At 44.9% G+C, this 14,516-nt stretch overlaps 1 protein-coding gene and 1 long non-coding RNA gene across 2 annotated transcripts in view; one reads left to right on the forward strand and one right to left on the reverse strand.

Annotated features, from left to right (window-relative positions):
- The window catches only part of LOC128314014 (uncharacterized), a 271,881-nt gene that overhangs the window by 118,645 nt on the left and 138,720 nt on the right, over positions 1-14,516 (forward strand). The gene's annotated exons all lie outside the window — the stretch shown is intronic.
- CXCR4 (C-X-C motif chemokine receptor 4) lies at positions 2,662-6,529 on the reverse strand. The gene is made up of 2 exons (XM_015065971.3): positions 6,385-6,529; positions 2,662-4,253 (listed from the first exon to the last, which is right to left on the reverse strand). The coding sequence occupies exons 1-2, from the start codon at positions 6,397-6,399 to the stop codon at positions 3,207-3,209; spliced, it is 1,062 nt and encodes a 353-aa protein (XP_014921457.2). The 5' UTR covers positions 6,400-6,529; the 3' UTR covers positions 2,662-3,206.

The raw sequence follows: 14,516 nt of genomic DNA on the forward strand, positions 1-14,516 counted from the left end.
CAAAGTGGGCTGGGTATGAGGCCCTACAATGCCAGGCTGCAATGGCACGTTTTTAAGGGTTAGGGGATGCCTAGATTATTTTCTAAAGTAATGTGAATTTTTCCTTTCAGTGGTCCTTGCCCCTCCTAAGTAAGTATTACATGGAAATAATGACAACTCACTTCTCGTTGTGGAGCCTTTACTATCTGACAATAAGCTTGGAGAAAGTCAAGCTTGTTAAATTGTTAAAATAAAACCTGTAGGTTATCCTCCTAAAAGAGTACTCCAGAATTATTATTTTAACATAGGCATAACCACAAAAGGAGGCTGAGAAGCCCACAGTAGGGGGAGGTGAATTGCCGACTGGCATTTTGGGAAAACAAAGGCTTTGCAAGATAAAAACATCTTCTTTCTTCCCCAGTTAAAGGCTTACTGTTATTAATAGCTCAGATGTCATATTTATGCCATTAGTGGCAGCATGCATACAATTTAAATATTTTAGCTTCCATTATACAACTGGATCTACATTACTGACCTTCAAGGGCCCCATTCATAAGGGATGAGGAGAGGGAACAATCAGCTACTTCATGTGAGGGCTGACTAGCAGACTGGGTTTCCCAGCATTGTCGAACAAACCACGACACAGGGAACGCTTTGGAGCAGCTCAGAACGTGGCAGGGTGGGGACAAAGAATGATGGGGAGGTGGGGCTTTCAGGGCTGGGTGAGAGCCAAAGTTTTTTTTTCTTTTTTAAAAAGAGTTATCCCACCTTTGTTCTAAGGGAGAATGAAATATCCATTAAGACTGGTGACACTGGGAATTTTGTTTCAGCTCGGTTCCTTTTGTTGTGACTCCAGGGTAAAGGAGAGGAATCTGGGGTGACTAGGTTTCAAGCCAAGATGAGAAAGAAAACGAATTCCTTCCAAGGATTTCTTCTATTGTCTCAAGAATAAATATTTATAGAGAAAGTTCAAGTGAAGTCTTTTACAATGGTCATGGTTTTAAGAGTAAGCCTTTGAAAGAGTACATGTAAAACTATGCTTAAATGAAGGGTGATCCAATTAGGCTTCCCAGGGAAAACCAAGAAACCTCAAGATAATTTCCTATATAAAATCTAATTGTGTTCTCAAGTGGCATAAGAATACCACTCTGAATTATTCCAGATCCATATACTGCAGCAGAAATGTACAGCCAAATTGGATTCTATTTTAAGTAATTAAGTTATTTCCCTTCAAAGGATCTATAATTTGCCTTCAACAAATGTGATTTGCCTCAGAAAGATAATACATTGCAATTTTTCCTCCAAAATAGATTTTCTGTGCCAGAAACAATTACGAAAAGTAGACCAAATATTGCCTTAATTATATCCTGGATATTATCTTTGAGTGCATGCCTGGAGTGCCCTGTTTGTGATCCAAAATGAGATAGGTATGGCTGCTATATAGTTTAGAAATTATCTTTAAGCAGAGACTGGAGCTGAAATTTACTCAAGAGCCTGGGGCTTGCACAATGGTATTGTCAATAGCTATGGGTGTTGTTACATAAGACTCCAAACTCTTGTGCAAAATGTGGGCAATGAGGAGCTTGCTTCAGTGTACCTTTTTTTCCGAGCTCTGAAAGCACGAATTTAACTTTTATCTGCTTGGCTAATCCCTTCAGGTGCTAGGTGTTACAATAGATTAAGTGTGGAGATTTGCATAGAAGATATTGCAAGAGGGGTATTTTGGGCATGGTTAATTTTATGAAGAAAACATTCACTTTTGGCTTTATTTTCAACAGTAGTTCAGTTGACTTACGACCAGGTGTTCTGGGGGACAATAGTGGGTGCAGTGAAGAACAAGTGCTGGAATGATGAATGGAATCAACCCCTGGTTTGTCCCCTTGAAAGTGCAAGTTGTGGAAAGTCTCTGAATCTCAGTTCCTTTGTGTGAAAAAGGAGTGATGGTATCTAGGTTGAGATGATCAGAGGAGAAAAGCTTGCAATCCTTGGCACAGCACAGACCTAGATTATACAAGGGGTCAGTTGTTGTAAAATCTAAAACATGGTAACGCATACTTTTTTCCTTTGCACACGTTTATCCTTCAGAAAGATTATTTTTCATAGGAACAGGAACTGGCTGGATGTTTCTAAATGTCTAGGAGTTGAAAGTGGTTAAATCTTAAGATTTCAAAGACAGATTCCCTGGTTTGGAATACTAGCTGTGCTACTTGTCACATGCCTTTAACTAAGTCACTTAGGACTTCTGTGCCTCAGTTCCCTGCTCTACAAGATGTAGTTCTGTTGGGGCACTTGGGTGGCTCGGCTCACTCGGTAGAGCATTTGACTCTTGGTTTTGGCTCAGATGATCTCACGGTCCATGAGTTCGAGCCCTGCTTTGGGCTCTTTGCTGACAGCCTAGAGCCTGAAGGTTCTCTGCCTCCCTTTCTCTCTGCCCCTCCTCTGCCTGCACTCTCTCTCAAAGTAAATAAATAAACTTTAAACTTAAAAAAAAAGAACTATAGTTCTATTAATAGTAATGTTATTATTATTATTAATTGAGCCAGAGTTCCTATCAGAGATTTGTGATAAGGGTTAAATAAAATATTACAACTAGGATAGGACCTGACATGCCATAAATGTATTATTATTTTTGCCTTCTGTCAGCCAAAGGAATGTCAACAGAAATCAGAACATAACAGCGAGTACGTTTATCATGAACTTTTTATTAACAACTTGATACAAAGACTGTACATTGTAGGTGCTGCAATCAATCCACTTCTGAAAACTAAAAAAACCAGCATTTCTATATCACTTCAGGCTTTGGTTATTAAGTGCCACCTTCTACAGCAAAATCACATAGTGTAACCAAACAATTTAAGAACAGGAAAAAGAAAATGTTCCATTGGAATGGAAAGATTATTTATGTACAAACAGCTGAGGATCATTTCTAGCTTAAGTGATTCACTACACACTCTGGAATGTTTAGTTCTCTTTTCTACAGTCTTACAACCAGACATACAGCAACTAAGAACTTGGCCACAGGTCCTGCCTAGACACTCATCAACATGAAACAAAAAAATATTTATATAAATAAGTCAATTAAACCTCATAAAAACTAAAGAAACACAAGGAAAAAAATCCAACAGTCAATAAAAACTGTACAGTATCAGTCAGTCTTTTATATCTGAAAAAATGTGTAACTTAAAAAAAGAAAGTTCTTTAATGTATACAAGTCTTTTAGATCAGCGTTAGCTGGAGTGAAAACTGGAAGACTCGGACTCGGTTGAAACAGAAGAATGTCCTCCCCGCTTCCCTTTGGAAAGGATCTTGAGGCTAGACCCTCTGCTCACAGAGGTGAGTGCATGCTGGGCAGAGGTTTTAAATTTGGCTCCAAGGAAGGCATAGAGGATGGGGTTCAGGCAACAGTGGAAAAAGGCTAGGGCCTCGGTGATGGAAATCCACTTGTGCACAGTGCTCTCAAACTCACATCCTTGCTTGATGATTTCCAGGAGGATGAAGGAATCGATGCTGATCCCTATGTAGTAGGGGAGCCAGCAGGCAAAGAAAGCCAGAATGAGGATAACTGTGGTCTTGAGGGCCTTGCGCTTCTGGTAGCCCTTGGAGTGGGAGAGCTTGGAGATGATAATGCAATAGCAGGACAGGATGACAATACCTGGCAGGATAAGGCCAACCATGATGTGCTGAAACTGGAATACCACCAACCACGAGTCACTGGGATAGAAGCGGTCACAGATATACCTCCCATCTGCCTCTCTGACATTAGCAAAGATGAAATCAGGAATAGTCAACAGGAGGGCAGGTATCCAGACACCAACATAGACCACCTTTTCAGCCAACAGCTTCCTTGGCCTCTGACTGTTGGTGGCATGGACAATAGCCAAGTACCGGTCCAGACTGATGAAGGCCAGGATGAGGACACTGCTGTAGAGGTTGACTGTGTAGATGACATGGACTGCCTTGCACAGAAACTTTCCAAAATACCAGTTTGCCACAGCATCAACTGCCCAGAAGGGAAGTGTGAGGACAAAGAGGAGGTCTGCCACAGATAGGTGCAATCTGTACTTGTCTGTCATGCTTCTCAGTTTCTTCTGGTAACCCATGACCAGGATGACCAATCCATTGCCCACTATGCCAGTCAAGAAGATGATGGAGTAGACAGTGGGCAGAAAGATACGGTTGAAATGTGCATTTTCCTCCCGGAAGCAGGGTTCCTTCATGGAGTCATAGTCGCCTGAGCCCAAGTCATCTTCGGTGTAGTTATCTGAAGGGTATATCTGCAAAAGAAGCAAGGGAATGGATATTAACTTTCAAGTACAGTTGGCGTTCTCCAAGTTCAAAAACATGTCTCTGGAATTTTTAAAAAGCAATTAACAAAACCCAACTCAGCCCAGGCTTCTTCAGGACATTCTCCTCCCACTGAAGTAGTGAGGGAAGGGCACAAGAGAATTATTACAGACTGCTCCAGCCCTCTTCCCCATGTTCCCCCAAGTTCCTTCATTATATCACTCTTTAGTAGAACCAGTTACAAAATTCTTTGTTTAGAACAAAAGGGCGCTGAGATTCAGAGGTTTCAAAGTCACATCTTTTCTAACTCTTCTACCCCGCCCACTAGGGGGAAGAAAAAAACCTTGGGAGGGAAAAAACCAAAACAAAACACAAAGAGGCCACTCCTAGACGGAGGGGGTGGGGGTGTGTGGACAGACGGGGAGTGGGGGCCAAATCTCCAGTTCTGAGGAGCTGGGATTAACTTTTGGTATGAAGATTCGCCAGGACAGGGAAGATATAGGAGGAAGGAGCACTGGGGCGGGGGGGGGGGGGGGGGTCCCAAAGACTTTCCCCTGAGGCACAAAACATTGCCTTCCCCACGCTCATCTAAACACAAAACCACTCTGCCATTCTGTACTTCAAGCAACATGTAGTGGGGAAGGAGAAACTGGCCTGAAGCGCAGGGCCTTTGGAGCTTGGGGTACTGAACAGGGGTTTTAGTAAAAGATACCCCCCACACACCCCTGCAGCTGGCATTCCCCAGGGGCCTGGGTCTTTCTGCCCTACCTATGTTTATCTCTTGACGCGTTTGGGAAGCTAGGGAGTGCAGCATTTTCCTGGGAGTGGAAGGTCACGGGGTCTGCACTCATGGTCCTCGCCCCAAGTTTCATTTCCTCACTGCCCGGGTCGCTTCCCACCCCGCCACTGACCCAGTAAATGGGGTCGGAGGTCTGCAGCTGGAAGCCTCCAGGCGGAGGGCGCACTGAGGGCCGGGTGGTCCAACTCCGGACCTCCGCGGCTGCCCACCACGCCCACGCCCACTGCCAGCAACTACATCTCCCTCGGTTCCGTCCGGCAGCACGCCAAGTTCAGTCCCACAGGGTGCTGGGGAGAAAATGGGCGGCTCCTCCGTAAGCGCCTTTGAATTGCGCGCCGCTGGGGGGAAACGAAAAGCCTTCCTGGTAAGGGGTTTTCAAAAGTCTCCAGGAAACCACCAACGGTTAAACAGAGCAATTGGGATCGGTGAGAGCCAAACGGTCTCCCCACTTGCACCTGCCCGTCTACGCCGCAACTACCGGCAGCCCAGGTGCCCTCCCAAGCCCTTAACTCCACCCTTAGTCCCCGCCGCGCACACCTCGGGGGTGCTGCTCCGCAGTGACTGTTTAATACTGCTTCCTCTGTACGATCTCAAATTACCGAACCCTGGGGTTCACTCGCGGAGCTTCCATTGCCCGCGAGGTCTCCCCCTCAATCCCTAGGCGCGGGGGCTGTTCCAGGTCACCTCCCTGCTGCGGCCAATTCTCAGACCTCTCTGGCGAGCAACATCTTGGGTGCGCTCGCCTTTCCCGCCCTCTGCTCACTGTGCGGGGGTACTGACACAGCTCCGCCGACTGTGCAGAGTTCAGCGAACACGCGCCCAACCGTAAGACTGGTCACCAGGAGCCTCTGCCTTAAATTAAACAGGGGCACGGTCTCTCTCTGGGAACGCGGCCCGGGCGCACCGCCTTCCACCTCTAAATTCAGATCATGTAATTCACTGCAAAGAAACTCCCGCGCTCCTGCGGGAGACCCTTGGTCTGAGTCCGGGAGCAGTGCGCACGCCTTCTCTGCACTTGTGCACAGAATGTTCTTATGTTTGCAAACAGCATGTAAGCCTAACGCGCACCGCAGTACTCAAGGGGGAGACACACGCAGCCACCAAACCGTCGTTCCAATATTTTCTCCTCTACTTACAGAGAAAAAGATTCCAATCCTAACCCACCCCCCTGCCCCTCCAGTGGAACCATGCTCACGAAAACTCCTTTCCATGCACCTCTGGGGTACCCACATTCTGGTCGCTTCTGCCCTCTCGGAAAGAGGTTGCGCTCTAAGTTTACGAGTTTGTACATTTAAGAAAAAGCAGGTTGAAACTGGACTTACACGAAACCCGTCCATGGTAACTACTCGCTCTCCAGCCGCAGTGGTTACCGGGGCACCCAAGTCGTCTGGGTCACTTTGCTACTTGCTGCCGCAGCCAACAGACTGAAGTTTCTGCGCGAAGCTGGACTTTTATAAAAACACGCTCGGCTGGCAGCGCATGCGCCGTGCGGGTGGGCGGGCGGGGCAGGGAGGAGAAAGGCGGGGTGGGGGAGAGACGTACGGGAGGAGGGCGTGAGGGAAGGGTGCCGGCACTCGGGTAGTTCCAGTGAAGTTAATTAGGGTAAACCTGGGTAGACCTCGAGGGGCTGCTGTTAGCTGGAGGTCACCTTGTGAGTCTTGAGCTGTGGAGAGCATCCCGGAGGCGTTCCCCAACCCGGGAAAGCAGGATGCGCACGGGCGACCTGTGAGTCCCTGTGTGGGGCATCCATCCTTGTTCACGTGGATGGGATTCCACACCCGGGAATGCTACAAATGGAGACACTGAGGCCCAGAGGAGGGAAGTGACATGCCAGAATAACCCAATCAGTAGGCGGCAATGCTGGAAGTGGGTCCAGCATCTGACTCCATTCCCTGCGCATTCAGCAGATGCAACACATTCGGAAAATAAGCAAAGATTCTTCAGAGCACCACTATACAGAGCATAACCATACATGCACACCCACAGTACTAGTACTAGCATCAGGTACACATAATCAGGAAACACTTTCAGAAGAGGGTAGGATTCTTTGGCATAATTAAGGAGGAAGACTGTGATGGAGAAGTAGATGTGTATTTCCGGGCAACTAATTCGTGAGTAGTATTTAAAAAAAATATGTAAGTGTGTGTGTAACAGATCACAAGATAAACTTGCACGGAATCACTCATTCATTTTCTCAATACCCTGTGGGTGTTACCATTACATCGATGTATTTAGTCAACAGATTATTTATGAGGGCCAATGCGTGCGACGCACTTTTCCCGACACTGGGAATACAGCAGTGAACCAGGGGATAAGGCCCCCACGCGGAGGAAACAGAAAGCGGACTGGCAGAAATGAAATGCCAGGGTTGGCTCCGGATTCAAAGTCGGGCTTGCACTGAGATCTTCTGCCCGCTCGGAGAGGGGTTGCGCCCTAAGTTTACGAGTTTGTATATTTAAGAAAAAGCAGGTTGAAACTGGTCTTGCATAGAACCCGTTCATGATAACTGCTCGCTTTCCAGCCGCAGTGGCTACTGGGGCACCCAAGTTTCTTTTAATTCTACATAATGTAATGTTATGATTAATTTTATCTAGTCATTATTGTGTCTTCTGACACCACGTCCAGCGTCTTCCACAACTCAGTGTGGAGGACAAGCGTCCTCAGGGATAAAGAATTAGGTCGAAGAACTGGGCGGGGTGGAGTGGGGGTGGGACGGGGCGTTTAAAAGAGTCCACGACTGGCTAGAGTTTGCAGTGGGCGCCGAGACACTGTTTTCCATCCTCGAGCTGCTTCCCGCCGGCGCGGAGCCTGGGTGGGGCAGGGGAACGATTGAGGGGCGGGGCCGACAACTAGTGCGACTGCTGGCAGGGTGACAGCACCAGTGACAGCGGGGGACGGAGATGTGAGCATTAGCCGGCACCGAACACCGGAGGAAGGTCCTAAAAAGAGGACTTGCCCAGACTGGACCCTAAACACCAACCCCCTTTACTTCAGATAAAACATTTCAGTCTGGAGGTGTTCCAGAGATAGTCTGGTGTCTGGGAACCTTTTCTCTACAGAGCATAATTTTCCTCTTTTGTCTGCACCCTTTCCCTAATGTTTGTTGGTGAAGGTCCTCATCTACTGAAAACTGATGTTGGGGTCAGGAAGTGGGACTCTCAGAAACTTCCAATTTAAGACACAATAATGACTAGATAAAATTAGTCATAATATTACGTTATGTAGAATTAAAAGAAACGTTTAAAAGCACTTTTATTTTGTCATTGACTAAAACTTGGGACCCTAGCCTATGTACCATAGGATGCCATTTTGAAGGACCAGAATTTTAGACAGGTTCCATGACTTGCTTTTCACGAAACTCAGTAGTGAGCGGCTCAGTACATTTTGACCCAGAATGTCAGCTGCATTGTACCTCAAAACTCTTCTCTTCATAATGGCTGAAACCTGAGAGGTGGAATCTTCCAAACCCACCCAAAAAGGGGACAGAGGATAAGTCCAGAGTAAAACGATTTGCACAATAAATGTTTGTTGATTGCAGACAAAAGAAAGCTCTTCCTTTATCTGTGGACTCCTTTAGATCCTTTTAGGTATATCTGCCAAAAGGAAGCAGTTAATTAAGAAAACAATGAAATGCTATTCACTGTCAAATTAGGCAAAATTTTTTCTTTCCAAAGATAATCTTTGGATATTAGGATATTAGGATAAGACCAGGTGTGTCTCCCAAGTGGCTGGTGGGAATGTGGATTGGACATCCTTTCTGGAGAGCACTTTGTCTGCAGTCAGCAGGAACCTTAGAATACTAATTCCACCCATAGAATCTTATCCTGAGGAAATAGAATTTTGCCACAAGGGGATCATGGAAGCATTATTTCTAACAGGAAAATGTCTGAACAGCCCTAAATGTCCGCTGTTAGTGGAGCAGTTGAGAAATTATCCATATGTGGAATTCCATATGGCCACTGTCAGTGATGTTTGTGAAGAGGAATCTTTAGTGACATAGGAAAATGCTTATAAAACATTAGGTGCAAAAAGTAGGACTCAAAATTATCTATATAGTGTAGTCTCAGTTATGTTAAAATGTGTACTAGAAAAAGATCAGAAGGAAAACCAAAATGTTTATAGGAGTTTTCCCTGGGTGAGGAATTATATTTGATTTTTTACTTTCTTCCTCGCATTTTTCTGTGCTTTCCAAATTTTCTGTAATCAGCCTGAAACATTTTCATATTCAGAAAAAAAGTCAACGTGAAAAAAATAAACAGAATGCCTCCCTTCTCATACCTTTCCGCTTCTTAAAGTGTTCACTAGATAGGATGACTTTTTCCTTAATAGTCCTCCTTTCCTCTAAGGAATGGTCTCTTCTTATTTTCCCCTGAGCCAAACCTACCTAAACTACTTTTTCAACTACTCTACGATGTTCTTAAAAAGAAAACAGAACAAGGGCACCTGGGTGGCTCAGTTGGTTAAGTGGCTGACCGGCAGGTCATGCTCTCATGGTTCGTGAGTTCAAGCCCCACATTGGGCTCTGTGCTGACAGCTCAGAGCCCGGAGCCTGCTTCAGATTCTGTGTCTCCCTCTCTCTCTGCCCCTGCCCTGCTCACACTGTGTCTCAAAAAGTGAATGAACGTTAAAAAAAAATTAAAAAAAAAAGAAAACAGAACAAAAAACTCAAACATTTGTTGAGTGCTTGTGATGTGCACCTGACCTCATATAATCAATCCCCTTGACCACTCTGCAAGGAATGTGCCACCTCTATTCTGCCAGTAACGAAACTGACTTCCAGACAGGGCAAGGAACTTGGCGGAGATCACACAGTGAGGATCTGCACTCAGTCTGTCTGGCTCCAAAGCCCAGGCTCTCTTCAGTACATCACAATGTCTTATTGCTCTGATGGCTGCTATTCACCCTCTGAAAGCTCCCTCCTCTGAAAGGTCATTTGGTATCTACTTAGGTACTGCTTTGAGTGGCATCTCTTGTGATGTTATTCAATTTTTAAATGAGTGTATGTCTTTTCTCCTCTTCCTTAAATATTCTGGGTTCCTTAAAGTGAATGCTCAGATATCCTCTATGCAGCTAGCCCACTGATGAACAAATAATGGGCTCCCTAATCGTTTACTGAAGCTGTATTTAATGAATTAATGACTTTCCTGTGTGGCTCTGGCAACAGAGCTAGGCTTAGGGTCTGTCTGGGCTTTGGCAGGATCCCCAAGTTCTCAATCTGGCTTTAGCCCAGGGAATAACTAGCTTTGGCCATGGTTTGGAGGGGATGCTTACAAATCCAGTGTCACAGTGGCAAGCGTTCTGCCACCTCCTGTTGCTCGTTCTGCAGCTGGTTGATTTGTGTGTGAGTGTGTTTGCATGTGTGTGTATGACAGAAGGCTGTACTCTGTCCCCAGATAGGTTCAAAGCCAGTCAGACAGAAAACTTAGGAACAGACCTCCTCCTGACGGTGGGTGGTAGGAGGCAACAGCGTTAAAGGTCTTCTGAATGCACCAGGTACCCCCCCCCCCACACACACACACCCTCATCCTGTCCCCTCACTGGCTCGTCCCTTGTCTGTTAAAAGAAAAATTGCTACTTTAGCTTCTGAAAGAGAAAAAACACAAACTTCATTGATGGCAGTAGGGAATACTCAAAGGGACAAAGTTAATGTTTCCCAAACTGATAAAAAAAAAAAAAAAGGAGGCTATTTCCCAAGGGACATATAATTCTACCAGAGGATTACAAATCTCAGAGACAATGCTATCAAATGTCAACTATTTCCAAGCTGGTGTTAGGTGGAAGAAATGGTCCCCCACCCCACTGCACCCAGTCCCCTCCTCCTTTCTCAAGGCCTTATGTCTCTACACCTACAAGTGAGAAATGATTTTGGGAAATAAACCAAATTTAGGAAAATTATTACTGATTTTCTGGGTACCATTTTTATCTTAAGTCTAAGCCATATCTTGAATTTCTAAAAGGTCTGATTTCCCTAAAATGAAATTATTAGTCATTTCCATTGAAGCTTTGTAGCAGTCAAGACGAGTCAACAAAATTTCCTGTACAAAGAGAAAAGCTCGACTGGTAAACAAATACAATTTAGCATCACCCTGGTAAGTCATTTTAACAAAGCAGCCACTTAATTAACAATGCAATGATCATTGCTTAACTAACTCCACTGCCAGAGAATGCATCGCTCTCAAAGTCTGCTGTGCTCATGTGGCAGGTTCAGTGTGGCTTTGTGGATCTGCAGAACAACAGACTCAGTGCTGTTGCCTCGAAAATTATGGTGTCAAGCTGGGAAAGAGGGCACGACTTTAGGAAATAATTGAGTGAGCAAACTCTGTTCTCCATGGAAAAGGCTTGTCATTGTTTTCCTTAAACTAGTAATTTACTGGCGGTGACCTCAGGCAGCTCTATAGCAAGAGGAAGTGCCTAGAGAGCCCTGTGGACAGTCTGCTCTCTGAAGAGAGCTGTGCATCCCATGGCAGAGTCAGGGTATGGCCAGAAATGCAGTGATTTGATCACGCATACAGATGGGCTTTGCAATCTTGCTGAGATCATTCTACCAAGAGTTTTATATTAGCAGAATAACAGGGTGGGAATTGTGTGTGTGTGTGTGTGTGTGTGTGTGTGTGTGTGTGTGTGTGTGTAGGGGATCCATGCAATGCTTGTGCAAGAGCAACTTTCTAAATCCAGAGCCACGATTAGCCTTTGGAGCTACTTGTAGGCATAAGGCACAAGTGACAAACCCAAAAAACCTGCAGATACTGTAAATAAAATGAGGCCATAGGGTGTGGTGGGGACTGTGGAGAACTGGAGAGGCATGCCCTGTCCAAAAGGGGTAGCCACCACCCTTGATTGCCCTATATAGGAATTTGGGCCATATCTTCCAATTTTCATGTGAAGTCTCTTGACTTTAAGATGTTGATTCAAGGGGCTCCTGGGTGGTTCAGTCGGTTAAGTGTCTGATTTCGGCTCAGGTCATGATCTCTCAGTTCAAGAGTTGGAGTCCTGCAATGAGCTCTCTGCTGTCAGTGCAAAGCCTGCTTCAGATCCTCTGTCTCCCTCTCTCTCTCTGCCCCTCCCCAACTTGTTTCTTTCTCTCTGTCTCCTTCTCTCTCAAAAATAAATAAACATTAAATACATACATACATACATACATACATCTTGATTAAAAACAAACAAATAAAAACTCTATGAGATTGCCGTTTACACTGGCCTAAGGTGTTGATACTAGGAATCAAAAGAAAGATTGGGGGTGTGGGGGACTTGGATGGTAGAGATACATAAAAGGCAGCAATGGAAACAGACTGGCTGCAGAATTCTTTTAGGATGGTACTGTACCATAATTTGTCCATCACTCAGAGATTGAAATATATCACTTTGGATTTCCTGCGTTGGTCCCTTGGCTCCCAACTGCACTCAGGTTAATATTTGGGACCCTGAAGACAACTAACTCAGCCCCATTATGGCTCTATTATATTCTCTCAACCTTTTCCCCAGCCTCAGGCTCTCAGCCTTCTCAGTTACCTCGATGCAAGAGCAGCTGGCTGTTATTTCTTTTAGCTTTCTAAGACAACATCTTCCAAGAGGAACATTCCTTTCTCCTCTCTTTAAACAGGAGGACTGATAGTAGAGAGAAGGATAGCTCACTGAATAGAATAGCTTTAGTGGTTCAGATCATGGGACTTTGGAGCTGGCTCATATAGGTGCTTAGGTGCTGACTCTACATGTGTCTTCCAGCTCCACATTCAGGGACATCACATTGGTAGCTGGGCAGTGTATCTCTACTATGTTTCTTTAGCTGTAATATCCAGGTAATAATAACATCTCACTTTTGGGATTGTTGATTGGATTAAATATAATGCATGTAAACTCTGTAGCACAGTGTGAGACTTATTGTAGTGCTCAATAAACATTGCCTGTTATTAATATAGGCTCATATCTCAAATGCTAAAAAGTCTTCCTTGCAGCGGAGGGCTCTGATTAACCAGGCAAATGGATTTCTCCCCCATTACCCACAGAAGTGAGGTAAAGGGAAATGGAGCTTTAAATAAAGTGTGAAATATTCTAATTGTGGGGCAGAAGACATATGTGATGGGGGAAGGAAAGAGAAGTAATTAAGTTTCTCATACATGCCTTGAGAGCTCTCTTCTGTAGTTATGAGGACTCAGATTCAAGGTTGGAAGGGACCTTTGAACCCATTTGGTCTCCATTCCAAGGAGCTCCTTCTGCAACCATATGGGATGCTCCCACCTCTTAACACTCCCAGGGATGAGCAGCCCATTCCTCAGAAAGGGAGCTTATCCATGGCTGAGTGAACCTGAGCACTACACACCCCTTTTCTCCAGGCACCTGCCTCCCCTATTTTCTATCCTTTGGGTCTAATTTAACTAGCGCTTGGCTGGATGAGATGCCATGAGAGGAAGCCAAAGACAGCTGCAGTAAAAACCATCCCCAGGCTAAAGCAAAACCTGCCTTTTTAGAGACATGTGTTTCTGCAGCCATAAGGATGAGCCCAATGAGAGCCCTCTTTGTTCCATTAGCAAATTTGAGAGGGGAATTGGACCAAGTTAGAGTTTCTTTTCATAAAAGAAATTATCTCCAAACATGGAAGATTTGAGGATTAAATGACTCAAAAGATTTAGTGCTAGACTTTTTAAGGCCTCCTGAGACTTTTGGATATACTTGCCTGGAAAGAAAATGTGAGGAGGCAGCAGCTTTGGAAGCAGGCTAATAATGAGCGAGATTAACCCCATCTTTGCTTGGCATTACATTAGGGGAAACCAGGTTAAAATGAATCCCTAAAAAATTGTCTGAAGATTCATTCCTAAATGGGATTCTTTTTAGCAAGTGCTGAGGAGTACCTGGAGAAAACATTGCTTTATTATCCAGTTGCCCTCCAACTTTTCCAATCAAAAACATACGGCATTTGCTGGAATCGGGGATGGCTTTGTGTTGGAGCAGTTTCTTTTCAAACAGAGGAAATGAAACCATTTTCAGAGTCATTTAAATATACGAAGGTGGTGTGTTTCAGGTTTTCTTCTTTGTTTTTCTACTCCTTTATTCCTGTGATTAACAAATTGTGGGATTATCCTCTGGGATACATTTGTTTACTTGGGTCCAATTTGCTGAGTGCTGCCTGCCATTGCCCTTCTTGCCTTTGAGAGCTAAGATGGGGCAGCCCCTCAGAGGGAGTAAGTATTCAATAGCTCACGTCTGCCGCTGCTGTCCCTTTACGGCTTGGAAACTGGCTCATGTGGTGATATTTTATTGCGTGTTTGGGGGCAGAAGGTAATGACCTCCACAGCAGTATTTTGAACCACATGGAGCAACTTGGATGAATCCTTTCCACAAGCAGGTCCCCATTTGCAAGTCCAGATTGCTAAAAACTTTATCTTTGATGGTAGATGGGAGGGCATCCAGCTCCATCTTCAAGCTTCTCCCCAAATTGATTTAAATTAAGCTTCTCAAG

The sequence above is a fragment of the Acinonyx jubatus genome, chromosome C1, assembly GCF_027475565.1.
Source record: "Acinonyx jubatus isolate Ajub_Pintada_27869175 chromosome C1, VMU_Ajub_asm_v1.0, whole genome shotgun sequence".
Taxonomy (NCBI): domain Eukaryota; kingdom Metazoa; phylum Chordata; class Mammalia; order Carnivora; family Felidae; genus Acinonyx; species Acinonyx jubatus.